General features: G+C 45.4%; 2 protein-coding genes across 11 annotated transcripts in view; both read left to right on the top strand.

The window, feature by feature from the left end:
* Nucleotides 1-23,381, top strand: part of atp2b1a (ATPase plasma membrane Ca2+ transporting 1a) — a 29,119-nt gene extending 5,738 nt beyond the window's left edge. For 2 of the 6 annotated variants that reach the window (XM_088367502.1, XM_088367503.1), the window contains exons 2-22: nucleotides 6,036-6,473; nucleotides 10,534-10,731; nucleotides 10,863-11,120; nucleotides 12,016-12,141; nucleotides 12,399-12,566; nucleotides 12,654-12,692; nucleotides 13,941-14,096; nucleotides 14,379-14,593; nucleotides 14,715-14,957; nucleotides 15,033-15,274; nucleotides 15,561-15,798; nucleotides 16,251-16,430; nucleotides 16,514-16,601; nucleotides 16,666-16,772; nucleotides 16,841-17,032; nucleotides 17,632-17,845; nucleotides 17,911-18,122; nucleotides 18,209-18,316; nucleotides 18,511-18,699; nucleotides 19,237-19,326; nucleotides 20,954-23,381. In XM_088367502.1, the coding sequence (XP_088223628.1) occupies nucleotides 6,281-6,473; nucleotides 10,534-10,731; nucleotides 10,863-11,120; nucleotides 12,016-12,141; nucleotides 12,399-12,566; nucleotides 12,654-12,692; nucleotides 13,941-14,096; nucleotides 14,379-14,593; nucleotides 14,715-14,957; nucleotides 15,033-15,274; nucleotides 15,561-15,798; nucleotides 16,251-16,430; nucleotides 16,514-16,601; nucleotides 16,666-16,772; nucleotides 16,841-17,032; nucleotides 17,632-17,845; nucleotides 17,911-18,122; nucleotides 18,209-18,316; nucleotides 18,511-18,699; nucleotides 19,237-19,326; nucleotides 20,954-21,343 (3,846 nt within the window). In that variant the 5' untranslated portion in view covers nucleotides 6,036-6,280 and the 3' untranslated portion in view covers nucleotides 21,344-23,381. Of the gene's footprint in view, nucleotides 1-726; nucleotides 874-1,937; nucleotides 2,091-6,035; nucleotides 6,474-10,533; nucleotides 10,732-10,862; nucleotides 11,121-12,015; nucleotides 12,142-12,398; nucleotides 12,567-12,653; nucleotides 12,693-13,940; nucleotides 14,097-14,378; nucleotides 14,594-14,714; nucleotides 14,958-15,032; nucleotides 15,275-15,560; nucleotides 15,799-16,250; nucleotides 16,431-16,513; nucleotides 16,602-16,665; nucleotides 16,773-16,840; nucleotides 17,033-17,631; nucleotides 17,846-17,910; nucleotides 18,123-18,208; nucleotides 18,317-18,510; nucleotides 18,700-19,236; nucleotides 19,469-20,953 lie in introns of those variants that run through there. The other 4 variants (XM_088367501.1, XM_088367506.1, XM_088367504.1 and 1 more) reach the window with 4 other exon arrangements.
* A 765-nt stretch (nucleotides 23,382-24,146) lies between these two features.
* Nucleotides 24,147-26,510, top strand: mest (mesoderm specific transcript). 5 transcript variants are annotated; one of them, XM_088367015.1, is made up of 12 exons: nucleotides 24,147-24,290; nucleotides 24,483-24,645; nucleotides 24,765-24,844; nucleotides 24,945-25,022; nucleotides 25,104-25,240; nucleotides 25,326-25,384; nucleotides 25,451-25,491; nucleotides 25,571-25,641; nucleotides 25,711-25,812; nucleotides 26,069-26,145; nucleotides 26,213-26,276; nucleotides 26,340-26,510. In XM_088367015.1, the coding sequence occupies exons 1-12, from the start codon at nucleotides 24,270-24,272 to the stop codon at nucleotides 26,455-26,457; spliced, it is 1,011 nt and encodes a 336-aa protein (XP_088223141.1). In that variant the 5' UTR covers nucleotides 24,147-24,269; the 3' UTR covers nucleotides 26,458-26,510. The 5 variants fall into 5 exon arrangements, with proteins under 5 accessions (XP_088223141.1, XP_088223145.1, XP_088223144.1 ...); XM_088367019.1 differs by having other exon boundaries at nucleotides 24,159-24,315; nucleotides 24,486-24,645; XM_088367018.1 differs by having other exon boundaries at nucleotides 24,171-24,315.

Here is a 26,510-nt window from a genome sequence, read left to right as displayed (position 1 = left end):
ATCTGCCCAGGGCAATCAGTATTACTGGACAATGTAAATCAAATTATATTAGTAAGGGGGGGGGGGGGTTCTTGAACTAATAAGATGTAAAATTCATTAGCATTTCTTTTCTGGTTATTCAAGGCAAAAACAGTTAATATGAGAAATATGTTCACTGAATATTTGCATGCTTGTTATTATCATGTTACTTTTGATCTGAATTTAGAACTGCTTCAGATGATGCAGTGGCACAGATGTGTTCTGTTAAATTGTATTTTTGTAAAGTATTGATGGTTCTTGATTGATGGTTTGACAGAGGTTCATTGTTGTCGTGAGCCACATTGTAGTTATTGTTTCCTTTTGATGGCTGTTATGACTGTGAAGCCAAAATTGCCTCATATTACATGTACTGTATGCAACAAAGTGATTAACTATTTTTGAAATCAAAGGTCAGTAAAAAGTATTCCAATCATATGTATATATTATAGAAGGGATGAATAACAAAATTGCTTTTCCATTTTCTGACTGTAGTATTTTAGCACATGAAGTCGATTTCCAGAATTTGGTTTCACGGGGTTAGAAAAAAATGTGGTGGGCCAAATCTGGCACCCTGCCCTTGGGATTTACACTGATTTACACATATTGGTAACAACATTATTATATTCAAATATTGCACCGTCAATTCTAACTTCTGTGAAACGCGCTTTTACTAGCGTTTACTAGCTGCCAAAGGTGAGGAAGCATCTTATCAGTTCGCTACGCTACACGCACTCTTTGGTCGAGATGTGACGTCACGGTGGGCGGGGCTTGTACCTCAGTCCAGGGTACCGAGCTTCGGAGTCGTTGAGACCGAGGGAGTGAGAGAGGGACGCAGGGTGCTCTTCGGAGAACGGAGTAAGTAATTTTTGCTTGTCCTTACCGGCTCTTCTCGGAGTAAAATGCCGCACGCTTACGGCTGCATAGGGCTGCTTCAGAGTGCTGTCTGTCGCGGAAGCCTGAAGCGGTGAAGTGCCTCGGTTTTGCGAGCAACGTCCAACCAGCCCGAGCCGCCGCCGCCACTCGGCGGCGGTTAGCTTCCACGGCAAGCTAACGTGGCTAACCTTCTACCCCGGAGGAGAGGCACCGACATTGGTGCGGCTCATCTCCAGGAGCCCCGGGTGGCTTCTCCATCGGGATGCTGCAAAAATCTTCGTCCCGCCTTCCTCGTTTGTCTTCCCCGCCCGGGGTTAATTTACGTGGAGCTGTCAAATGTTTAAAAAAGTCGCTTTTTTGGACTCTTATCGATCAGCATTGGCTAACGCCTGGGAGCTAAGAGGCTAACTGTGCGCTAACGTGGGACGCGATGGGCTATTAAAATGAAATATTGATTGAATATTTTTTTTTCTTGGTTGACGGCATCTCTCTTGAGATGACGGGAGTTGCATTCAAGGATGCGTCAATGTGCACGTCAAATGACGCTACGGGAAAAGTTGGCTGCATTTAAATCAACACCTTTGGTTATTACTACTTTCCATTTATTCACCAGCATTGATCCCACCATGGAGACCACCGAATCGGGCGACGTAATCTACCACCTGCAGTGTCAAACCGGTTATGACTCTTGAATCCCATTAATAAGCGTGGAATTACTAAGAAAAACCTCCTTATTCCCAAAGACCCCCTCTCCACACAGCGACCACTGCATTCTCATTACGCACTTCACCAATTGACCGTGATAGATGCTTTTTGGATTCCCCCACGTTACCTGCAAGCCTCTAGGTTCACATGAGCTGCAGCCGCAGAGCCCCTTTTCGGTGTGGGGATGAAGGGATCACCGCTTATCCAATTAAATGCTGCAGGGCTCTGCTACTGATGCTACTGCAGCTGAGCGCAGTTGCATTCTTTTTATCAGAGCGCATGATAAACCTTTCAAGATGATGCAAGGTAGGCCACTGGTCCAGTCATCTTCGGGCTTTGTATCATGCGATGACAGCTAGGCACTTTGCTGAACAAGCGTTGTTGTATTGACCAATACAATGACCAATTGACGATGACCAATGTTTGTTGGCGCAATGTCGGGAAGAAAACTGCGGCGTAAATGTTGCAATCTTACAAGGAATATGGTGAGAATGGTGAGCTTTAATGTTTTATTAAATAATATTTAAAGAAAAGTCATAGTCTAAGAAAAATTTGGTGCGAGTACGAAATGCTAGGTTAAAATAATGACTGAAATAAAATGTATTACTTGACTAAAGTAATAGTTGTACTAAGTTCATCTTGTTTTTCCTTTTTTAATCACTTCACTGGTTTCTTTTATATCAAACAAATTATTTTAGGTGCATTACCTGACATGTTTCGGCGGTTTCTTGCCACGGATGTGGTTGTCCCACACTCTGATAAAGGCGGAAGAAACCGCAGAAACATGTCAGTTAATGCACTCAAAATAATTTGTTTGATATAAAAGAAACCAGTGAAGTGACTAAAGTTATGTCAAGAAGTGGCCATTTTCCGAAAATTAAGTTGTGAATATCGTAATATCGGTATTTTTTTTATCTATTACACAGCCTTACTGTGGAGCCACAGAGCGTGTTTAATGATTTATGTAAACCAACAGTCAACACATTGTGTTACTCTGCCTGAAGCCTTTGGACCATTAGAGTCATTCAAGATTGAATGAAGAAAAAAAAAAAATTATCTTTTCATATTCCATGGCTGCGTCTTCTTCAGCTGGCTCGTCCGACATAGATGCGACTGTGGTTCCACTCGTTGCGGGATGTGCCCCTTGTGTCATTCAACGCTCGTCGGCCACGTTGGGATCACGTTCCCTGCTTACATTTGTAATCCAGACTTGTCACATTTTATATGAGTGTGTGTGTGTGTGTGTTGGGGGTGGTGTAACGCGGCACACTTGTGCCAATTTCTCCGATGATGTCAAAAGACGCTCTGTTCTCTTTGTACTGTGTGATCCAGTCGCAGCCCCTGGAAGTGAAACCCCGCTCAGAGCCGCCTGGTATGACACTCACAAAGCGGTTCCGCTCTCCAAAAATAACATTTCGCGTCGTCAATAGGGACCTTTTCCTACATGTGTGCTGTAGTGTTTTCTGTTAGGCCGGTAGCATGATTAACCAAGTAAACTTTTTTTTTTTGGGGCCAACAAGAAAATCCTGACAAAAAAAAACAAGAAACCAGTGCCTCAATTCACATTTATTTATTTATATTTTACTGGAACTGTGACATTAAAAAACACTTAGCTAGGCTAAAGATTTGCTTCCGCACAACAACGCCGCTGTCCAACATTCAGATAATGAGATGCGTGATGTCAGCATTAGTGTTCAGTGTTAAAATTCTTTTTGGACAGCAACAATGTGGCGCAAAATTGAAGTTGTGTGATATAATTACACACAGGCGGCGTTGTATATTTGTCACTCCGTTTTGGTGCCGTTCAGATAGCATAGCATTGTGAAAAAGGGCATAGGCTGTCAGTATTGAATATTTGTTTTCAAATCAATTTTCATCGATTGCTCCATTGCATCATAGGATAAATGTTTATTTTGCATTGACATGTATTGCAGAACCATTCTTTGCCAATTACTGTTTCTTTAGTATTGATTAGTGATTAAAAAAAACAACCAAACAACAATTAAGTAGTATAACTCGATTGTTGTGCTGTTGTCAATTGCTAATCGAATTGTTTTAACACATTGCGATGACATCATAGTAATGCACAGTGGCATACTCGGGCTAAATCATATTTCAGCAGTTTTATTGATTGGGACAAAGTCAAACACACCAATGCAAAATAAGGCCACTTGAAAGGGAACAACGCTGATTACCTGATCAATCGATGAGATAATCAGTAAAATACTAAATTGTAGAAATATTTGATGGATACAGCCATACTATATAAAACTGTTTGTATCTTTGCATTCTCTTTTATTATTCAGACAATGTCAGTCACTTGTGGCACAATGCTGATCACCCTTCATTGGCACTTATCGACGGTGGTGGAAGTGTTGCTGTGCTGCGTGAAGTGACGCATTACAAAGACACGGCACGCGTCTCATCTTCAAAGGCCGCGTTCTTGAAACACACATCAAGCCTGCAGCTGCCACCACATAACATTTTGGCGGTGTAACATTTTTGCACTTAATATACGTCGTACGCATGCCTTCAGGACATTTAGAAAGGATACAGAGTGTTGAAAGGTTCCTAAAACAGTCCATCCCTAAAATCGTTTTTCATGGACGTGAACGATTTTGACATCTAATCTGATTGCGATTTAGTATGTGGTTATTTTTTTGCAATATCCTCTTCCCATGTCTTTTTAAAAATAAAAACAAGGAAACTGTTAGCTAAAGAAGTGCTTATGTTTGATGGCCTTTGGCTCGTTTCTATTTGTGTCAACGACAAAAAGCTCGCGTTGACTTGCCGACACGTCCGACGGCGTTGAAGGGGTCCCTCAAGTAGCTCTCAACCGCGAGAGAGAGGAGCTAGGCGTCACTACTTTGTACCCTCCACATTTACATGGCCTGACCCAGTTTGGCGGCATGCTAGCGGCGAGGGGGAGGGGCAGCCCGGGGGAAAGCTAAAAATACCCCCCTCGTGCTAGGCGGCTCCATTGCGGAGGGATCCCTTGAATTTCTCTCCGCTCGTGCCATGTGGTTGGCTAACGGAGGCATGCGTGCTAACGGAGATGGAGTGGGGGCGGGTCTTTGTCGGTAGACGCCGGCCGTCGTTTCAGCTAATTGTCCCCGTTTATTCCACAAAGGGTTAACCTCGGTCGCTGTCACTCAACCGCCCCGCGCCGTGGGAATCCATTCACTAAGATTTTTCAAGAGTGTAAGCTATTAGTAATTAGCGCTGAAAATATATTTTTGCCTCAAATTTCTCTTAAAAATAGCACAAGCATTCCGCTATGCAGCGTTTCGGTCTAAACATTAAAGCAAACGACGTAACATGACGCTTACTCCAGCTGCCCAGAAATGATGTCATGCTAGTATTGGTGTCTTAGTATCGGACCCAGAGTACGAGTACAGGTACGCAATAAAATTTATCCTGTGCACCTGCTCCGGCTTTCTTCAGTTTCTCCCAATAAGACGCAAAGTGTTTTTTGCTTCAAGCTGTTTTTTTTTCATCACATCCTGTTGGAATTCACTTCAAAATAGGCACACTAAACAAACACTGATTAAACTTTGTGTATTTATCTACCAGCTAAGCCATCTAATTTCATCAGAGTATTACAAAACAGCATAGACACACACGCCTACGGTTGCGGCCTCCGTTTATCTATTGTGCTGTCTCGCTGTCCCATGGGACATATTTGGAGTCGGAGATAAACCATGACCTCTTGCTTTGTTATCTCGACACCTAATTCAGAGATTAGAGGAGCCCCGATTAGATGAGCATAGCATAAATGTCTCTGGTAGAGGAATCCATAAATTTTTCCCGAGTCAACCCGGCTTGCCACTGACCCCCCCCACCCCCCGCCACAGTGCACCACTCCGGAGCTCCCCGATGCCGCAGATAGTCTTAATTAGATTTAACACCAGGCTTTTCCTGGAGTAATCATTCAGTCGATCCCAGCTCCCAGAGTGCGGCCCGTGCGGACACGTTCAGATAAAAAAAAATGCTCGGTCATGCACCAGCTCTGAATACGATTCCATACGGGTGGGAATTTTCCAAATATTCCAAATTATGTTACAATCTTTTAAGCAACAAATATATGAACACAAATTGTGATGCAACACACAGACCGACAAAATATATATATATATATATTATTATACATGATGTTTACACACATGTTCTGTGTTCTTTATCCTCCATGGAGAACAACGCATTGTAAGTTCCTGGTGAATTTAAAAATTAATGTCAAATCATGAATAGTAAATCTTATAATCGTCATCTATACCCAAGTCGCACCTGATTACAAGGTGCACTTTTCGGATTTTTAGTGAGCCTTATAGTCCAAAGAATACGGTAATTGCTAATCCTCATGGGAGGTGTCCACCTGAAATGTCCCGAAGCCTTACACCGAATGGTTCCTTGACAGCTTGTTTGCTCTTGTCCCTTCCCAGATCTGACTGCATGCTGATCTCCGGCTCTGCGAGTTTCCCTCCATCGCCATGAGAGGCCAGGAAGAAGACCCGAGTCTCCGAGGCTCCATGGCTGGCTTTGTAGAAGCATGACTCCAGCTACGTCTGACGGCCCTGTCGCCTTTTTTATGGGAGCTACCGCCGCACCTACACTCGTGGGGATTTAAGCTCTTCCGGGACACCGCTCCCCCCTACGGTTAACCCCGAGTGGGCGATATAGCGAGACAATGGCGAACAACTCGTACAGCGGCGTGAAGAACTCCATCGTGGAGGCCAACCACGATGGCGACTTTGGCTGCACGCTCAAAGAACTGCGCTCCCTCATGGAACTGCGAGGCGCGGAGGGCCTAAGCAAAATAGGGGAATGTTACGGAGACGTTCACGGACTCTGCAGCCGATTAAAAACCTCACCCACGGACGGTAAAGTAACCCTTCACCTCACTTTAGTTTTGCTATAAAATAATCTAATTCCGTTTATTTTGACTTGGGAGTATTTTTGTCAAAGTCCTCTTTCCCTGTAGTTTTTAACAAACACAGTTAATTTATTACCATATCAGATTTTTGGTCTTATAAGTCTGGCTGACGCTAAGATAAAGGCAACTGAAGGATGACTTAATTTGAAAGGCAGTTACTTTAATTAGAGTTTACTTTGATGTTCAGTCTTTCATCTTTCATTAGAACAATGTCACAAAATTTTACCATAAGTCAGTAAATCATAAGATTACAATCTGATTTTATTACACTTTATAACTGTTTTGTCTGCTGTCGACTGAATATGACATCACAGTTGGTAGGGGTCATATAACCAATCACTGCTCACCTGTTTGGTCATGTGACATTTGGCAGCTGAGCTGTGAATGGTCGTTACTGGAGCCCTGCGCCACTGTGATGTCATTTTTAGTCAACAGCAAGTAGCAAAATGGCCGACGCCTGAGATGGGCCCTTTTTTTTCCCTCCAAAGTCACAGCCTTTCCTCTTTGAAAATTGTCTTCCGGTGCATTGCGAGGTCGATTTTAATTCCATTCAGCGTTGAGCCCACAGAACGCTTATGTCTCGGGCACATAGTTTCGAAGCCGAGTTTCGCATGGCATTGACCACCTTGACATCACTTCCTTGGAAAACTCATGTGTCAGACAGGTGGCCGGACTGCCGGGCTCTGAGCCGGGCCACTCCGGCTCTATTTCAGTGCCTGTCCGTGTCCTCTCTCCTGTTTCACCTCTGCGTCTCTGTCACGGGCGTCTCAGACGAACCAGCTGTCCGCCTGGGCACAGCAGTGGGCCCGTGCCAGGTTTTTGTCAAACACGTGGGCCGGCAGGAAAACCAGGGGGGTTTTCGGGCCTGACGAGTAATTGCGGAAGGAGTGAGTTCACCTTCGGGGAAGCGAGCCTGAAATATTCTGTTGTCACCGTGTTGTTCACCATCCGTCTTTTGTGAAAATGAGATGTTTGACGACATTGGAGCTTCGCTGGTTGACAGCACAGACTCCCACCCCCTCTCTTTTATTCCCCATACTCTGTTTCAGCATCTCTCTATAGACAGTCTGCCTAATCGCCAGGATGACCTTGACTGAACTCTTATGGGAGAGGATTTTCAGTTTGATCCCAGATTAAAACGGCACCGCATACTCACTGTCGCAGCGACCGTCCTCTCTACGCAAAGTCTCAAAGAGAGAGGGAGAGTAAAAAATAAATAAATAAAAACCTCCCCGGGCTTCATCTCGCCAGAGGGAATGCCGTAAATACCCCGCTGCATGGCAGCACGAATCACGCGCAGCTCGCTGCCAGAATCATTACCTTAACGACGTGATGATTGCGGGAGGTGCGCTGTGCCATCTCCTGCCCTCCCCGCCCGACTGCCAGCGCGCTGTCGTGGCAGCCGTGGCGGGGAAATAGCTGAGAATCCTTCGCTTGACGTGCCAGTTGTTCTAACACGTATGTGACCGTGTCACGGGAAGCTTTCAAGAGTCCTGTCATACTTTTGCCACTCGAGTCGGATGTCGCGCCACCACGGCAACGACGACGAACCCGCTTTGATATTTAACAGCGGCTATGAGCTCATTCGTCATCGGCACGGGATTACAGCAGCTTGACAATTGAAAAGGGATTTCTAATTAGTCGGACGGTTAGGTCTAAAACCCTCTTTAACCAATCCCTCCCTAATCCTCCACATTTCCAAGCTCATTTTCCTCACCCAGTCAAGTCGTACTCAACTTTTACTGTTGCTGCAGCGCGTGTGCCACTCCTGCCTTCGCTTCCACCCACGGCGACCGGAGCCGTTTGCTTGCGTGTCACGCGCGTTCGGTCATCGATAATACTCAGCTTTATCCTCGGATGGGCTCGGCGAGTGGACGTGTTTGAGCAGAGCGATGCGTCACGATGGGGGGATGCGTGAATGATACACGGACCTGAGCTGTAAAGATCGTCAAGTCGACCGCGGAGTCTATTTTTGGTCCCGTCGGACCGCGTGGCGTTTTAACACATATCGTGCCATCCTTTCAGCACTTTCCCTCCACTTTGAATGTCACATCTTGGGGTCGCCGCGTCGGCAGGCAAAGTGCAGCCACTTCAGATGTCCTTAGATGTCAAAGCAGCGGCTGTCATGTAGAACGGTAGCCATCAGTCACTTCAGCGAAGCATAGTGTTTACATTGCGGGTCACTAATGCGACGGACGCCTCCTGAATCCTCCGTGTAATGAAACTCACAAGGCCACTTCCATGTTATTATCAGCGCGCACTCATTTGTTCCGCCATTTCATTTTTTTAACTTCAGCATCAATGTAGTCAAATATTTGGGTTTTGGCTCACTGGCCCCCGGCAGGGCTGTGTAAGCACCAAGAAGGATTCTGTCGTCGGAATGCTGTTCACAAATCGGCCTCATTGTGTCAGATGTTGCTCTTTGCCACAGCGAAGCTTTTGTTGCAATGCTGATTGGTCAGCACATTTGGACTCTTGTGGGTCAGTGTGTTTAGCTGCGTGATAAAAGGCAGCGGGGAATCCTGCTCCAACTTCATTTTTGCCCATTAATCGTATTTGCTCTCCTGTTGACACAATCTTCAATCCGGAGGGAGTGAAAAAGCCGAACTGCAACCATGTTTTATTGGATCGCAACGAGTCCGATCCTCACCTCGACCTCCTCGCCGGTGGTCAGGATGACAGTAACGGGGTCAGCCGGGGACAAGCGCTACAAATGAAACGGTTAATGATTAGCCGCTTGACCCGGCCCGCGGTCCCGTCGGTCGGCGAGGATGAGGTGCTGACTGCTCTGTCACTTATCTTTATTGCGGCCAAGCAGCGAGGGAAAATGTGGCATAAAATTGAAGCGGGCCTGTAGCTGTCAGCATCTTTTCATTAGTGGCTTAAGGAATCAAAGCAGACGCTATGAGGTGGCGAGGGAACCGCGACGGGCAATTATTGCCCGGTAAAGCCCGCAGCTTGTCGACCGCGCCGCTGGTGCCAGTGACTCACTCTCCCGGCTCCCTACCAACTAACGGACCTTGAGCGAAAGGATCTGGTTGAGTTTTCACATGTATATTGACGCCTTAAAAATAAAAATAGTTTTTAGTTAATGTATTGTAAGCCACAATGAGTCACACTGCATATAGCAAAATAAGCTAACTTAAGGGATGATTCAATTCAAATATTATACCATTTATGTATATATGCCATTTTTATGTGTCTTATAATTCGCAATGGGCGAGTACCTATACCAGGCTTATTTCAAGGTATCGGTGCTCCTAGCAGTGGTCAACTCAATACTGGTAACAGCCGCCCTCTGTGGTCATTTTTACAATAATGAACTAGAAATTAAAAGAATAAAAAAACTTAAAATTGTCTGACCTTGTTTTTTTGGAGGGGGGGATTTTATGCAACAAAATACGAGTGGTATCGGCACTTGATATCGGTGACTACTCATATTGGTATCGGTCTGAGAAAAAAAGTATTATCGAACACCTCTACTTGTAATGTAGCGTTTACGACCAGCTTACTGGAATGGATCCGAAACAATCGAGCACTCTGACAGACTTGGCGATCACTATATTGAAAAGCGTATTGATCGCAAGTCAACTATGTGAAGCACTACACTCACAAGAGGTTTTAAGGGCTACATTTGAATATATCGAGCGGTCTGGTGCTAGACTTCACTAGTCATTATTCTTTTAAATAGTTCCAACAATCATCAACTGTGTGAGGGCCCCTTTTGCATGTGTGTGGAATGCATACGCTCACATTTGTTGTATTCAACGTCTATTCTCTTGAGTGTGCCGCTGTTGTCAAAGCCCCCCCCCATGTGTCCTTTCTGAGCGGCTGATGCAGATAATTCGCGTGACTTTTAGCCCAAACAGTCCCGCATCCATCTGTTGTCAGACGAGATGACTCCTTGTTAGGAATATTTAAGATCATTTTTTCCCCACTCTCACGAAAGACGAAGCATGACACATTGATTTAAAATCTCTCTCCCTCCGTTCTCGCTCTCTTTCCAGGTCTAAGTGGGCAGCCGGCAGACATCGAGAAACGGAAAACAGTGTTTGGGCAAAATTTGATACCGCCCAAAAAGCCCAAAACATTCTTGCAATTAGTGTGGGAGGCGCTGCAGGATGTCACGCTGATTATCCTGGAAGTGGCAGCCATAATTTCACTTGGCCTTTCTTTTTATAGACCTCAAGATGCTGAAAGAGAAGGTAGGTTGGTTATCATCACGGCTGCTTTTGTCATCATTGTACAAGACAACATAAGTCTTATGTTTGTTTACAGCCAGATTTATTTATAGAGTTGACTCGCCTGACCGTTAAGCGTTTATTCTTCTCCGCAGACTGCGGGAAGGCCGCCGGCGGCGGGGACGACGAGCACGAGGCGGAGGCGGGCTGGATCGAGGGAGCTGCCATCCTGCTATCGGTCATCTGCGTGGTGGTAGTGACGGCGTTCAACGACTGGAGCAAAGAGAAGCAGTTCCGCGGCCTCCAGAGCCGTATCGAGCAAGAGCAGAAGTTCACCGTGGTCCGCGGCGGGCAGGTCATCCAGATCCCCGTGGCGGAGATTGTCGTAGGCGACGTCGCACAAATAAAATACGGTAAGGCTGGTTTCATTTTGGGACTTGGCTCAAATATGGAGGAAGTTAATCAAATTACGCTCATGTTCTTAATAAACCAGATTTGCAACCTAACAATAAGAACTCAGCCATTGAGTGTTACTCAGGGAAAAGTAAAAAGTAATCCAAATAAATGCATGTTTCGTGAAAATAACTACTTAAGTAAAGAGTAATTGGAAAGTAACTTAAAATTTATTAAATTTTTGAAACACCACATTAAATAGACTAAAACCTAAAATGCGAATATCCAAATTCAAATATTTTGTAACAATATCACTTTAACACAAATAAACAAATGCATACTTAGCCACAAGAAATGGCCTTTAAATAAATGCTGATTCAGTTTCTATTAGAGATGAGCGCGTATCGGTGCCGATACCAAACTTATTTCAAGTAATTGCACGTGCTGCCCTCTTGTGGTTACTTTACGATCAGTAACTAGAAATTAAAAATATTAAAAAATGCAATTTATTTTATGCAATTTTAAGGAAAATGTATTTTGTGCTGTACATGTCTTTATTTAATTGATTTTAGGAGAAAATTTTAGGTACAAAAATTTTAGTGGTATCGGAACGTGATATCGCTTTCGGTAGCTACTCAAGATTTGAATTCTCGTACCGATGTCGGTCTATCAAAATAGTGGTATTGAACATCCCAAGTATTTATAACTGGTTAAAGTTGATTGTTTAACTTCACCGCTTGCACGAGTTAAACAATTATGAGTTCTGGCAACTGAAATTTTTATCTTCAGTGTTGTGAAACACTGACTCGTCTTTTTTTTTTTTTCTTCTCCGCTGCTCCTTTTGAATGTGCCCAACTGCAATCTGCATTCATGTACTGAAATGCTGACCTTTGAACTCTCTGTGCGGTTTTGCAGGGGACCTTTTGCCCGCCGATGGTGTCCTCATCCAAGGCAATGACTTGAAGATCGACGAGAGCTCGCTCACGGGCGAGTCGGACCATGTCAAGAAGACACATGATAAAGATTTAATGCTGTTATCAGGTAACACTTTTCATCTTGCTTGACGAAGCCCACAAGGAGGTTCTTGTGATATTTTTAATTCGCCTAAGTGAGTCATCAGACAGTTACAGTTTGTAGAATATTGCTTAGATTTTTCAAATCCAGCCTTTTCCACAAGGGAAGTGCGTCAAGTGTTCCGCTCATGTGGCAAATAAATCTAGCGAGGGTTGTATTTTGGTGCGCACGTCTTGGGAAACTGACGTGGGCATCTTTGCTCCTCTGCCTCGTCGCCCCAATAGGCACCCACGTGATGGAGGGCTCTGGGAAAATGGTGGTCACGGCGGTGGGCGTCAACTCTCAAACTGGAATTATTTTCACGTTGCTCGGCGCTGCCGAGGACGAGGATGACGACGACGAGGATGACGACGAAAAGAAGGAAAAAGAGGACAAAAAGAAGCAGAAGAAAAGTGCGTGACCTCATTGCCCGTTTTTTTTTTTCCGGTTGGGTCATTTCCATGCACCGCTTAACCGATTCCCCGTGTTATGTTTTGCAGACAAAAAGCAGGACGGCTCCATTGAAAACCGGAAGAAAGGTGAGTTGCTATTTAGAGCAACGTGAGCACACGCACACTCAACCGGCCACCTGCTTTTTTTTTTTTATGGCGAGTCGACCTTGAAAGCAGTGTAAGCTGATTTCGAATGTTTTAAGTAGCAGTTGCAGATATATATAATGATGTATAATATATAATACATATATATTATAATATATATAATAATATTTGTCTATCATATTATATAATATATGTCTATTATATAGTAATAATTGTCTCTCTTTAATCTGCTTTCTAAAACAAGAAGCAAAAAATAAACCAAATGATTCAAGTTTGAGTGTCTAACTACTCGTGACGACTTAAAGTTGAACCCTCAGGGAAAAAGGTCGTGTTGTATGTCGTTGATTTTCAAGGATGTGGAATGCAGCGGAACGAGTTGCAGCCTTTTAAATCTGGCGTGAACGGCCATAGCGAGTAAAGCGCAGGTGGTCCCATTAAAGTGTGTGTAATCGTAGCGTCCACATTTATTAGCCGACGGCCAGCCTTCTATTTAACGGCAGTGTGTAATTTGGCTGCTGTGATTTGTTTTTGTTTTTCTTCCTTTTTTACCCCCACGAGTGATTTTTGCATTTCGCCGCGACCCCATTTGGCATCCTCCCTTTCCTCTCCTGGCACGTTGCACTTTGGGCAGCAGGTGCTACCCAATCCAGTTACAGCGATTAGTGGCAAAGAGATTAAAGCTCGGCAACAATTCCGGGGACGGAACATCTGCTTTCCCCCTCCGCTGTCGCTCCCTGCGGCCCCCACCTTGCGACTCCCACGCTTGTCCCATTCCGAGTAGAACCCGCGTCCAATTTGTATACTAATAATGAGGTTGCGTGGCCCGAGCCGGCCAGCCCGATCTTGGCGGTTCTGCTGGGATGCCGATGAGCGGCGCCGGGGTCTGTAAACACAATCCCGCCGATGGTCCCCGGCGCACGGATTCCCTCTGTCTGCCAGGAATCAGCCGTAATCCTTTAGACTGAGATTACTCCGGCAATGTAAGTCCAGAACCGAGCACAGTCTGCGGCAGCTGCAGTAGGCCCCCCCCCCCCCATCCCCCCCCCCGTCGCACACAATACCGATCCACACACTGAATGATTTTACTCCATCATATTTGATGTGCTCGCGTGTCTTTGGGATTCCCGTCTGTTGTGCCTGCGACGGAAGGCAGGCTGTGAATACGGAGACGTGTTGAGACGTACGACTCCAATCGTTTCGTGACATCAAATGGTTTCTCCGGTTTTGCAGCAAAAGCGCAGGATGGCGCCGCCATGGAAATGCAGCCCCTGAACAGTGATGAGGGAGCCGATGCAGAAGAGAAGAAGAAATCCACTCTGCCTAAAAAAGAGAAGTCTGTCCTCCAGGGCAAGCTGACCAAACTCGCCGTACAGATCGGCAAAGCGGGTGAGAGGTTTTTTTGTTTTTTTTTGCTGAAAACATTGTGGAGATAAAGGCCCATTTCTGTTTCTTTATATTTGGGGGCGTGGCTAAAACAGCACACATTGAATCCTGGTATCAATCGCCAACTCCCTCACAATTTGAGCGCCTTCCTTCGAATCAGCATTCATCCAGTGCAATTAGCTTTAGAGCACCTCATTGTCAGCCACAAGTGCATGCACGTGACACAAACATGGTGGGGAACTGAAATAAAGGGTCAAGAAAAAAAATATCTCTGCTTCCTGTCAGGATTGGTGATGTCGGCCATCACCGTCATCATCCTGGTGGTGCTCTTTGTGGTCGACACCTTTTGGATCCAAAACCTCCCCTGGGTCAAGGCCTGCACGCCCATCTACATCCAGTTCTTTGTCAAATTCTTTATCATCGGCGTCACTGTGCTGGTAGTGGCCGTCCCCGAAGGCCTCCCGCTCGCCGTCACCATCTCCCTGGCGTACTCCGTCAAGGTAAAAGTCTCTTAACCTCGCCACCAGCTTTAGCTTTAGCCTATTAAACGTAGCTAGCCAGGGTGTTAAGACGTGCTACTTTGAAGCTGTCTGTAGCTGTTGACTGTCGTCCCGTTGACAGAAAATGATGAAAGACAACAACCTGGTGCGTCACCTGGATGCCTGCGAGACAATGGGGAACGCCACGGCCATCTGCTCAGACAAGACGGGGACACTCACCATGAACCGCATGACGGTGGTGCAGGCCTACGTAGCTGAGAAACACTATAAGCACGTGCCGGAACCGGAGAGCATCCCGGCCTCCGTTTTGGATTTCCTCATTCTGGGGATAGCCGTCAACTGCGCTTACACGACCAAGATCATGGTATAGTGTTTTTTTAATTTAGAGTCAATTTAGCTCAATCAAACTCGCTCACCGTCTTCACGCCTTCCTTCGTAGCCTCCGGAGAAAGAAGGCGGCCTGCCTCGGCAAGTGGGGAACAAAACCGAATGTGCCTTGCTGGGTTTTTCCACCGACCTCAAGCGTGACTACCAGACCATTCGCAACGAGATCCCAGAGGAGAAGCTGTACAAGGTGTACACCTTCAACTCAGTGCGCAAATCCATGAGCACCGTGCTGAAGATGGCCGACGGCAGCTACCGGATGTTCAGCAAGGGCGCCTCGGAAATCCTCCTCAAAAAGTACGAGCAGTTGCGTCAGTTCTGGTCCGCTCGCTCCCGTGAGCGATATTCAACGCGTCTTAAAGCAGCTAAGAAGTTCAAGTGCATCCCTTACTTTGCGATTTATAAACAGGCGCTGAGAAAATGAGCCGGTAACAACTCCGTAAGCCTCTTAACCAATTGGGCTTCTTTTGAACCCACAGAGGGCTTAGTGTGACGTCACGCTCGTGCGGCTCTGCATTCAAAACACTATTTTGTGTTCACTTTTCCGAGGCGTTTGTCTAATCTTCGTGCTCGCCACGCTCAGGTGCTATAAAATCCTGACGGCGTCCGGCGAGTCCAAGGTGTTTCGCCCGCGAGATCGAGACGACATGGTGAAGAAAGTGATCGAGCCCATGGCCTCCGAAGGACTGCGGACCATCTGCCTTGCGTACCGAGATTTCGCCGTGAAGGACGGAGAGCCCGACTGGGACAACGAGACCGACATCCTCTCGGGGCTCACTTGCATCTGCGTGGTGGGCATCGAAGACCCCGTGAGGCCTGAGGTAATGTGGAGTCGGGCTAGCAAAGATGGGAGAAGTAACCAAAAAATTGTACTCAGTAAAGGTTCTGTTGCTTTACAATTATATGTCTCCAGTAATTTTCCATTGATTTATCGAGAACTAATCGATTGTCAAATTAGTCAATTGTTTTTAATAATTGAAAAATTGTCAACAGTTTCTCAACAGTTATCTGATTTCTGTAGTCCTTCATTAAACTCGTCCTATTATCTTTGTGTTGAATCAAAATAAAGCATTTGCTTTGTATTTGGAATTTTTTTTAATTTTCCTGTCAGTTTTCTAACAAAACTGCAACCAAATTCTCATTAATTCATGTTCATGATTTTTCTGCAGTTATTTTAAAATAAATAAAATGTTGTGTTTTTGAGTCAAGTACAGGAAAATCAAAGCATGTGTTTTCATGGTTATTTAATGAGTTAATTATTTTTTTGAATCAGGTCCCAGACGCCATCAGAAAGTGCCAGCGCGCCGGCATCACGGTGCGGATGGTGACGGGCGACAACATCAACACGGCGCGCGCCATCGCCAGCAAGTGCGGCATCCTGCAGCCCGGAGACGACTTCATCTGCTTGGAGGGCAAAGAGTTCAACCGACGGATACGCAATGAAAAGGGCGAGGTGGGTGGGACAGCAACATACACGCTTCACATCCCTCAGACGCTTCCGGAATTTTATTTTGCTGATTCTTGTCGTATTTGTAGATCGAGCAGGAGCGGATTGACAAAATCTGGCCCAAACTCCGAGTGCTGGCTCGCTCTTCCCCGACCGACAAGCACACTTTAGTCAAAGGTGGGTTTCTTTGTGGGAGAGTTACCGCTTTTGCTTTCAGCTCACGTCTTTGAACTGCTTTTAGGTATTATCGACAGCACCGTGATTGAGCAGAGGCAAGTCGTGGCCGTCACGGGTGACGGCACCAACGACGGTCCCGCCTTGAAGAAAGCCGACGTCGGCTTCGCCATGGTGAGTCAACACACGCCGCGTGGGAATAACCAGCGACGGCGTCACGAATCGGCCCTCTCCTCCTGCAGGGTATCGCCGGCACTGACGTGGCCAAGGAAGCGTCCGATATCATCCTGACGGACGACAACTTTTCCAGCATCGTCAAGGCGGTCATGTGGGGGCGCAACGTTTACGACAGCATTTCCAAGTTCTTGCAATTTCAACTGACCGTTAACGTGGTGGCTGTCATCGTGGCGTTCACGGGCGCCTGCATCACACAGGTTAGCTTTCCTGGATACGGTTTCTACTTCACTCAAGATGTTCTCACATTTATTTTGCACCCAAATCCAGGTCGAATTGATTTTAAGAACTGACTTTTTTTTTTGCTTTGTTTTAGTTTATTAGTTTAAGTGTTGGTTTTAGTTTTTTGTTGTTGTTGTTAACATATAGAGTAGTTGTCAAGTCTAACATGGCGGAAAAAAGGTCACAAAAAGTATAGTGTAATAAATTAAAATGACTGCTAAACTTTCCCTTTTCTGAATAGGGCCATACAGTAAGAGCAAAGTAAATACATTTAAAATCGACTTCAAAAGTCATGTATTGAATTAAATAACAAAGAAAACAGAAGGATGTTTTTTCTATAATCATAATTGGCTTTTATAAATGTAAAATTTTCTTTTAGTTTATTGTTTTTTTTAAAACCGTTTTTCAGTTCGTTAACTATGATAGCCTTGGCACAGACTGCTTCTTTAAAAACTGTTTATTTGGGGGGGGGATTGAAAATGACATGTTGGCCAATTCCAACTCATTTATTAGGCCACGCCCCTTTCTTTGCACATCACATACGACATGTTTTCAAACCAGCTGTGGTGATTTGCAGGACTCTCCACTGAAGGCGGTGCAGATGTTGTGGGTCAACCTGATCATGGACACTTTCGCCTCGCTGGCGCTGGCCACCGAGCCGCCTACGGAAGCCCTGCTACTCCGGAAACCATACGGCCGCAACAAGCCGCTCATCTCTCGCACCATGATGAAGAACATCCTGGGCCAGGGCGTGTACCAGCTGGTCATCATCTTCACGCTGCTCTTCGCCGGTAAGCAAATATTTGAGTTTGACCAGCTGGAGTCGTTCTTGCTTGACGTTCCGTTACCGCCGCAGGAGAGACCTTGTTCGACATCGACAGTGGCAGGAAGGCGCCGCTTCGGGCGCCGCCGTCGGAACACTACACCATCGTCTTCAACACCTTCGTCCTGATGCAGCTGTTCAATGAGATCAACGCCCGCAAGATCCACGGCGAACGCAACGTCTTTGATGGCATCTTCAACAACCTCATTTTCTGCAGCATTGTCTTCGGTACCTTCATCATCCAGGTACCGGCGAATTCTCTCTTGACTGCAGCGCGCTCCATCAAAGGCGTTCGTTCTCACCTCTAATGTCCTATTTCTCGTCTGTCCAGATTGTCATCGTGCAGTTTGGAGGGAAGCCGTTCAGCTGCGTGGCTCTCACCATCGACCAGTGGCTCTGGTGCACTTTCTTGGGTTTCGGCTCACTGCTGTGGGGACAGGTAAGACTGTGATTTGCAACTCAATACTGCCTGTCTGTGGCGGGATGAGTGTAGCGCACTAGTACATTTATTTCTAGTACATTTATTTTCTTTACATTTTGACAATTTATTTCACTTGTAGAATAACTGGGGCGCCTTCTGCAGGCATACTACAGTTTAATAATCCTGTGTCCATTTTTTTTTTCCTTTCCCAGGTCATCTCGTCGATTCCCACGAGCCGCTTAAAGTTCCTGAAAACGGCGGGCCACGGCACCCAGAAGGAGGAGATCCCTGACGAGGAGCTGGAGGAGCTAGACGACATGGACGAGATCGATCACGCCGAGCGGGAGCTCCGTCGCGGCCAGATCCTTTGGTTCCGCGGCCTCAATCGCATCCAGACTCAGGTAATGATTCAAAGTAGGGAGGGGAGGGGTGACTGAATCCCGCCCACCCGACACCACTCACAATGGAATCCAAAGCCATAAAAGCCTTTTAACTCTCCATTGCTGTTGCAGTGGCACTGTTAGCGAATGTACAGTGAACCGCTCGCTATTCCCCTGGGATAAGAGAATTGCATCGTTCTTGAAGGCGACAAAGCGCTACTTTGCTCTAAACACAGTCCACCCACCCCCTAACATTGGAGTGTTCCAGCAAATTTCAAACGGTGAACAGTTGGAGGCTCACTGTATTGCTTTTTACGAAAGATGAGGATGGAAAGCAGCCGATTGGTCAAAAAACGGATCAGTGCCTTTTAAAAGCCCAACTACCCCCCCTTCCTGTTTCTCCTTCTTTTTTAACAAATCAAATCCCCCAAGTGATATTCCACTGGTCCCTTCTGTGGCCAGGATGATGATTGCTCTTATTTCACCTTTCCTCTTCCTCTCTCTCTCTCTTTTTGTCCTTGTGGGTTTTCTGCTGTCACGCTGTGTGGTTCTTTGCAGATGGATGTAGTGAGTGCGTTCCAGAGCGGAACTTCCTTTCAGGGGGCTCTGAGGCGTCAGGCCTCCAACTCCAGCCAGCAGCAGCACGATGTAACCAATGTTTCTAGCCCTACACATGTAGCCTTTACCTCCTCCTCCTCCACTACTTCTCCTCCTACTACCACTCCCGCCAACAACAACAACAACAACAGCGCCGCCGCTGCCACCAACTCCGCTTCTGCCGCTGTGGGGTGTGAGTGCGTGTTCTCCTCCCGTGCATGAGACGTGTTGGCTTCTAACTTCCCCCCTCCTCCTCTTTCTCTCGCTCTTCTTTCTCTTTCCTCAACTGTCTTCCTATTGACTAAAAAGGCACCCGCATCTCTCATCAAGCTTGGATGCCACATGATGCTGTTTCTATCTATGTACCATGTGACCAGGTGGCTTCTGGCGTGGAGCTGTGTTTTCTTTCTCTGTGTCATCACGTCGCCTTCTGTTCGGCTTCTGCTTGGAATGTTTTTTTCGATGGGGGGGCTGTGATGAATAACGAGGGAAATATGTAACTGTGCATTTTCTCAGCGGCGTCTTCTGGATTGAGGTCGTGCCTACCTCAGTCAGTCCGTGTCGCCAGCGCCCTTGTCCCTCGCTGGGTAAATGTTTTGAGTATACGCCCATGGACACCTTAAAGAACGGCGTGGCCAATCCCGATGGGACGTAAAGGGGGTGAATGTCAACTGTTAAATTTTCCCCTACAGGTGGAAGAGCTGTGCTCAATAACCTTTCATTCCAGGTGCTTCCAAAAGGTGCAAGGCGAGTCCGCCTCGTCCTTCGTGTGCGTGTGTGTCGGTCGGCATCCCACTGACCCGCCCCTGCGTGTTTTTCTTTCGATTCTGTGAAATGTGTCATGGGCTATACTCAAAGGTTTACTGCCGTTAGAGCACAAGGTAGCACACGCTCTGCATGGGCTCGCTCTCAGCTCTCGTGTGCCTTTTTTTTTTTTTTTTTGTCTCATGAGCCAACCCGCTTGTGGACGTGCTTGGCTGCAGCAGCTTTTGTTTGTTTTTTTTATTATTGGTTTTGGTTGTTTGGACGCCCAAAAAAAAAAAAAACATACGACTGACTCATTTGTCTCAAGTCATGGCCCGCTCGCTCCTGTTTCTAGTCCATCTTTCTCTCTTTTTGTCTGTCTTTGGTCTTCTGTCTTTTCTCCTCCTCTCTGTCCTCGGTCCTTTCTTCTGTCTTATCTCCTCTCCTTCCTGTCTCCTCTAAGCATGCCCCTTCAGCCCTTTGACCTTTTCTACTCTTGGTTCTCCTTTGTCTTTTTTTATTTTTTTTTTGCATTTTGATGAATAAATCAGAAGTGGGCCTCTCCAGAGCGTCCTTGCACTCACTCAACACGCTCGTTTTGGGTTTGCCCGCCCACTCACTTTGCGCACCGACTCATCCCGTCCAAAAGCGCTCCGACACACGGGCGCCTGCCCACCCTCCCGCCAAAGCCTCCATTTTGAGATGAGGCTGAGATTGGAGAAGCAGAGAAAGCGTGATTTGAATTGGAACGCTGCTGGAGGCCCGTATGTGAGGTGTCAGAACGACTTGCACGTGTTTCACTGACAGTGTTCTTGTGTTGAGACCACTAAATAAAAACCCACTTCGTTTTGACCCTATAACATGTGGCTCGGCTTCCGACGGCATACCAACCGCGCCTGTGGTCTAACTTTGTCCCCCCCTTCACTGCCTGCAGATCCGCGTGGTGAATGCATTCCGCAGCTCCATCTCCCTCTATGAGGGCCTGGAGAAGCCCGAGTCGCGGTCCTCCATCCACAACTTCATGACCCACCCGGAATTTCGGATAGAGGACTCTGAGCCGCACATCCCCCTCATAGACGACACGGACGCCGAGGACGACGCGCCCACCAAGCGCAACTCGGCCAGCCCCCGCAACGCTTCGCCCGCGCCGCCCTCGCCGGCCAGCGCCGCCCCGCCTTCCGGCAGCCCCACCCTCAGCCCCGCCTCCCCCAACCAGAACAATAACGCTGTGGAGAGCAGCAACCACCTCCTCCCGGAGGCCACCAAAGCGGGCGAGACCCTCGTGCCGGGCAGCCCCTTACACAGCCTGGAGACCTCTCTTTGATCGCAAAGCACGCCCACCTCCCCAAAAGGCACCTTACCACTTTTCTACACCGGGGGGGTGGGGGTTGGGGGGCTGTGCTGGGCGGGGCTGGACAAACATTGGGAGGAATGTAACGGCTTGTGTGGATACTTCTTCTTTGCTTCTTCTTCTTAAACCATGCCAGGACTCTGCTGCCTTCCCGCTACCCCCCCAACACCCCCCCCCCCCCCCCCCACACACACACACACTTTTGATTTGTCTGTCGAGACAAAGGTGTGATCATAAACTCTTGATTGAAAGTGACCTGTTTTTTTTTTTTTCTTATTCTACTCTTATTAATATGATTTGAGATACGAGGAGGAGATCCTCACAGCTTGACAACGACAGAACCTTTCCGCTTCTCTTTAATCTCGATGGTGTTGTATATTTAGCTCTTCGGCCCTCTTTCACACACACACACACATACACACACAGAAAAAAAAAAACTAATTTCTGCTCCATTTGGCTGTTAATATTTTGACTTATTTATGTTTATGGAGGGGGAAAAAAAGCAGGTCTGTTTACAAAGTCTGTAGATACTTTTTTTTCCCCTGTTTGTAGGCAAAAGAGCTTCCTGATATATGTTGCAGAAAAAGGGGGGACAGATTTTAAAAAGAACTGAGAAGATTATTTCAGATACTGCTGTATTTTCAGGAAAAAAAGGGTGTTTCTATTGAAACTTAAGTATTTTTGCCTGCAAGTTTTATTTGTTATATATTTGTAGATAAACATAGAAACTTCTAGCCAAACCAATAAACAAGTCTTGTATAGAGAAGGAGGTCGGCCCGGCACGGCCCCCTGATGACGTGTTTTGGAAAATTGCTATAAATATTTACTCTATAGTTCCCACGTGCACAAAACCTTCCAGGAGAAAAAAAAATCCTCATTTTTCATCTGTTAGCTTGTGTTCCAAGATTTCCACATGTTGAAAGCTTTTCACCATAAAAAAGGGAGCTCGTATTTAGCAAGCGTGGCCTCTTCCCAAACATATTCAGAACAAGGTGACGCACTTTTTACTGGCGCAAAAGGAACAAGAACACAACTTGAGTTCAATTGAGACAAAATTAGCCAGCGAATGTGCCTTGGCTCGAGTCAACGTTCAAGCTTGATCAACCCTGCGGATGCTTGCTAAATATAGACCCCACCCTACAGTCGTTTTTCGTTCTTGGAATCTGTGTACTTTACATTTTTAGTGTTTCTCAGCCCCCTTCACAGATTTAAAATGTTCCGCTTTCTTCCCCACCTTACACACAGTGGAACCATTTTTGGACACCTGATTTACTGGAAACACTAAAAAGGATATCTCTTTTCTTTTCTTTTTTTTTTTTTTTTAAAGAATAAAGATGAGGCATACACTGGTATCTATCTGCACAGGGTACTTTATTTCCTAGCAGGAGTTTTGATACAGACAACAACAAATGTACCTTTGTATTTTTATGACGATAAACTGATTTATTGAGCTTTCATCATGCTCACAAGACAGCTTGCAGAGGATTTGACACTGCGGGGAGGCCACGCAAATGTGTGTTGTTCTGGAACATTCATCTCAGGGTGCAAATAGGTTTGAGGGAGAGAGAGAGAACAGACCTCTTTTTGTTTGTTTTTGTATTTTTGTTTTGTTTGGTTTGGTGGCTGCATGGTTTACCTGCAGCCCCCTCCCCCCCCTACCCTCCCCCATAGGCGTGTGGAATAAACATTGAGAGGGAGCTGGCCTGTTGTCCTTGTTTGGTTTTACAGATATGACAAAATAGCAGCTAGGAAGACCTTGAAAATACAAAAAGCGGAATCCATACCAGGAGTTTGCTCTGTCGCTTCTTCCTGTAAAACGCAGGAATGAATGTTTTTTTGTTTCCCATCTGTTTTATGGATTATTATTTTTTTATCTTTTAACATTTGGAAATAAAAGTACTTCATGTCTGTTTATCTTGAGCATTTTAAATGGATATCGTGATTGGATTTACATTTGAAACTTGTCGAGTAATGTGTATGGTTTTTAAAAATAAATAATGTATTTAGCCTATGTGCAGCGGCCCTGATTATTTTTGCAGTAGTGTTCCTTTTTTTATAAATGTTCTAAAGAGGATATGTGGCAATTAGTTACATTCAATCCCTGAAATGTTTAACGTGGCCTTATTTATTTTATTGCAGATAAGATTAGCAAGGAATCAAAGGTCAAAGGTAATAGTCACACATATGCTCGGTTTGACTCAGTTGTTTCAACTTAAGAATTTAAATTTAAAATTTGATTCATTTATTACAATAAACTATCATACAATAGCCTTTATTATTATTGTTGTGCAAAGTTGGAAAACAAGCATAACTCCAAAATATATATAAATATAGTCTAAGCAAATAGAAAAATAAGGAATGAATGTAAACAATTGAGATGGTGTGGTCCAGAAAAAACAGTAATGGTGCTCATGTAAATATGACCAATTATTATAGTGATTATAGTAAATTAGAAAATGGATGAATATGGGTTTTCAATTCAACCAAACTACTGCACATTATTAATACAGTACAATTACTTGTATTTACACTATTTGGCCACTAGAAGGTAGTAAAGACTCATCCTTACTCTGTTCTCGTGGACAACGCAGATCGTCTAATGACGCATACGTACTCTCGCTGCACTAACTAAGTAACAATTATACAACTTAAAATCAAAATAGAGGTCAACACTAATAGATTCCATTATAAAATACATAACTTGGATGATTATAAGTCCAACACTTTATGGACACAAGTTGATAAATTGTGAAATTACGTAGTCATTATGTAGTATGAACGAGAGTGAGCTCTCTGTCGTCTTCTTAATCTTTGCTGCTATGGACGCTAATCACTAACTGAATGTCTTCACGTGAGTGTTATTTAGGGACTGAGGATTTAAAAACCTTGTAAACGCTTCATGTGTCAATATCTCCCCAAGGTAGGACCACGTCTATTCTTTCCGGGTGCGTATATTTTAACGTGTTGTTAGTTGTAGCACTATAAATGTTTTACCATCGCTCGCTAGTGCTAACTAATGCTAATGTAGCATTAAGTGTCCAAACAAAGTGAAAGAAAATGTGTGAAAATGACATGTCAATGTTCTATTTTTGCTTTATTGACATGAGCTAAGCAGTCCACGATGAGAGAGTGGTGGGTCCAAGTTGGCTTGCTGTGCATTCCGCTGATGGCAGTTTACGTCCACATGCCGCCGCCTAAGCTGTCGTTCGCCATACGCAGGTGGCAACACGCCGGGAAAACCTTCACCTTCAGGGGGAACAAGATCTTCTACATAGGTGTTCATCATTTCGTCTTATTTCACTTATATTTTAGAAGGATCAAATATTTCAAGCTATCGCTAATTCTTTTGCGCTGATATCGCAGTCAGTATGTGTAACGTGTCATGTCCCATCAGACACTCCCGGCACCTTGGGAAATACCGACATCGTTCTTCTCCTCCACGGCTATCCCGCCTCGAGCTATGATTGGAGCAAGGTCCGAGCGACACATTCTATCGCGACTTCTTATTTGAATATTCATTTATAATTTGTTAGATTTAGTTTTGTGAGTCTGCTCTCTCTCCATCCTTAAACAGATTTGGCATCAGCTCACCCAACACTTCAAACGGGTCATAGCACTGGACTTCTTGGGCTTCGGCTTAAGCGACAAGCCAGTGGGTGTCCTGTGCGTGAATCTATCAAATCAATAAAAACTGAATTTAATTTATTGGCTTTCCTGTTGCTGTGGTACTCAGATACCACACAACTACTCTATCTTTGAGCAGGCCAGCGTGGTGGAAGCGCTGGTGGTAGAGTTGGGTTTGGCCAACCAGCGCATCAACCTGGTGGCTCATGACTACGGTGACACGGTGGCGCTAGAGCTGGTTTACAGGTAGACTTTATGCTTATTTTCTATAGTTGTATAAAAAAAAGAAATATTGTTACTTTTTACAGCGAGTGTTTTCTTGTCTGCATAGGCGGGATCAGAACCGTACAGGTCACCTGAACATCAAAAGTCTTTGTCTCTCAAATGGAGGTTAGTGTGTTTGCGGTATGTTCCTGTATTTTCAGAGACACTGTGACTGACTCGTGCTCCCCACAGGCTTGTTCCCGGAAGTCAACTATCCTCGCCTGATGCAGAGGGTCAGTCCAACCGCCTGCCTTTCTTTGACACCACGGAGATTTGCAATGTTTCACAGAAATCCGTTATTTGTTTCTGAAGCTTCTCAAGGACTCCGACTACCTGGGTCCCTTCCTCCTTAGGATCTGCAACTATATGGTCTTCAACAATGGGTTGGCATTTTTTTCTTTTTATAGCCAGTCGTGCACAATAAAAAGTTACTGGTTTTGATTACATAATAGGATGAGGGAGGTTTTCGGGCCGTACACGAAGCCGACGAACGCAGAGTTGTGGAACATGTGGGTCAGTATTCGCTACAATGATGGGCACCTTGTTTTGGACAGGTAAGAAAAATTAATACCACTCTATAGTACATTTTATTTATAAGAAAGTTGACATTTAATTAATTGTTGTGCACATATAGTCCACCAGGGAGCAGTATAATCCAGATAGTGGGTGTAAATGTTCAGTTTGTCACCATCCAAGCACACCCCAAATTTTTTTGCCATAATTAAGGACAAAAAAAATCAGCCAAACAAACCTGCAAGATCCGCTTCCACTGTTAATATTTTATAAGAGCTGTTTTTGTTGGCGTGTCAGTCTTCTAGAGTACATCAATCAGAGAATAAAACACAGGGAGCGATGGGTCGGCGCGCTCACGTCCACGTCCGTGCCACGTAAGTGACATTTCACACATTCTGTCCTTTCACGTCCACGCTCCTTTCTAATGTCCTCGTCTTTCAGTGCACATGATCTACGGCCCAATGGATCCGGTTAACCCCCATCCAGAGTTTATCGAACTTTACAAGTGAGTGTTCGTCTCTCCCACTGCTGTTAGCATGCAAGTGACGTGTGTGCGTTGTTTCCACAGGAAACTGGTGAAAAGGTCAACTGTCACCGTGTTAAATGAGTACATCGGTCATTACCCACAGTTCGAAGACCCCATAGGCTTTCTCGCCTCTTACTTAAAATTTATTCACTCGTTTTGAACTTGAGTGAGCAAAGGGCTTGATGATCAAATAAATAGTTTTGTACAAAAGAA

Source organism: Syngnathus floridae, chromosome 22, assembly GCF_059516105.1.
Source record: "Syngnathus floridae isolate MCC-2025c chromosome 22, RoL_Sflo_1.0, whole genome shotgun sequence".
Lineage (NCBI taxonomy): Eukaryota > Metazoa > Chordata > Actinopteri > Syngnathiformes > Syngnathidae > Syngnathus > Syngnathus floridae.
The sequence above is the reverse complement of the archived record's forward strand: the minus strand, read 5'-3'. Positions and strand labels throughout refer to the sequence as shown.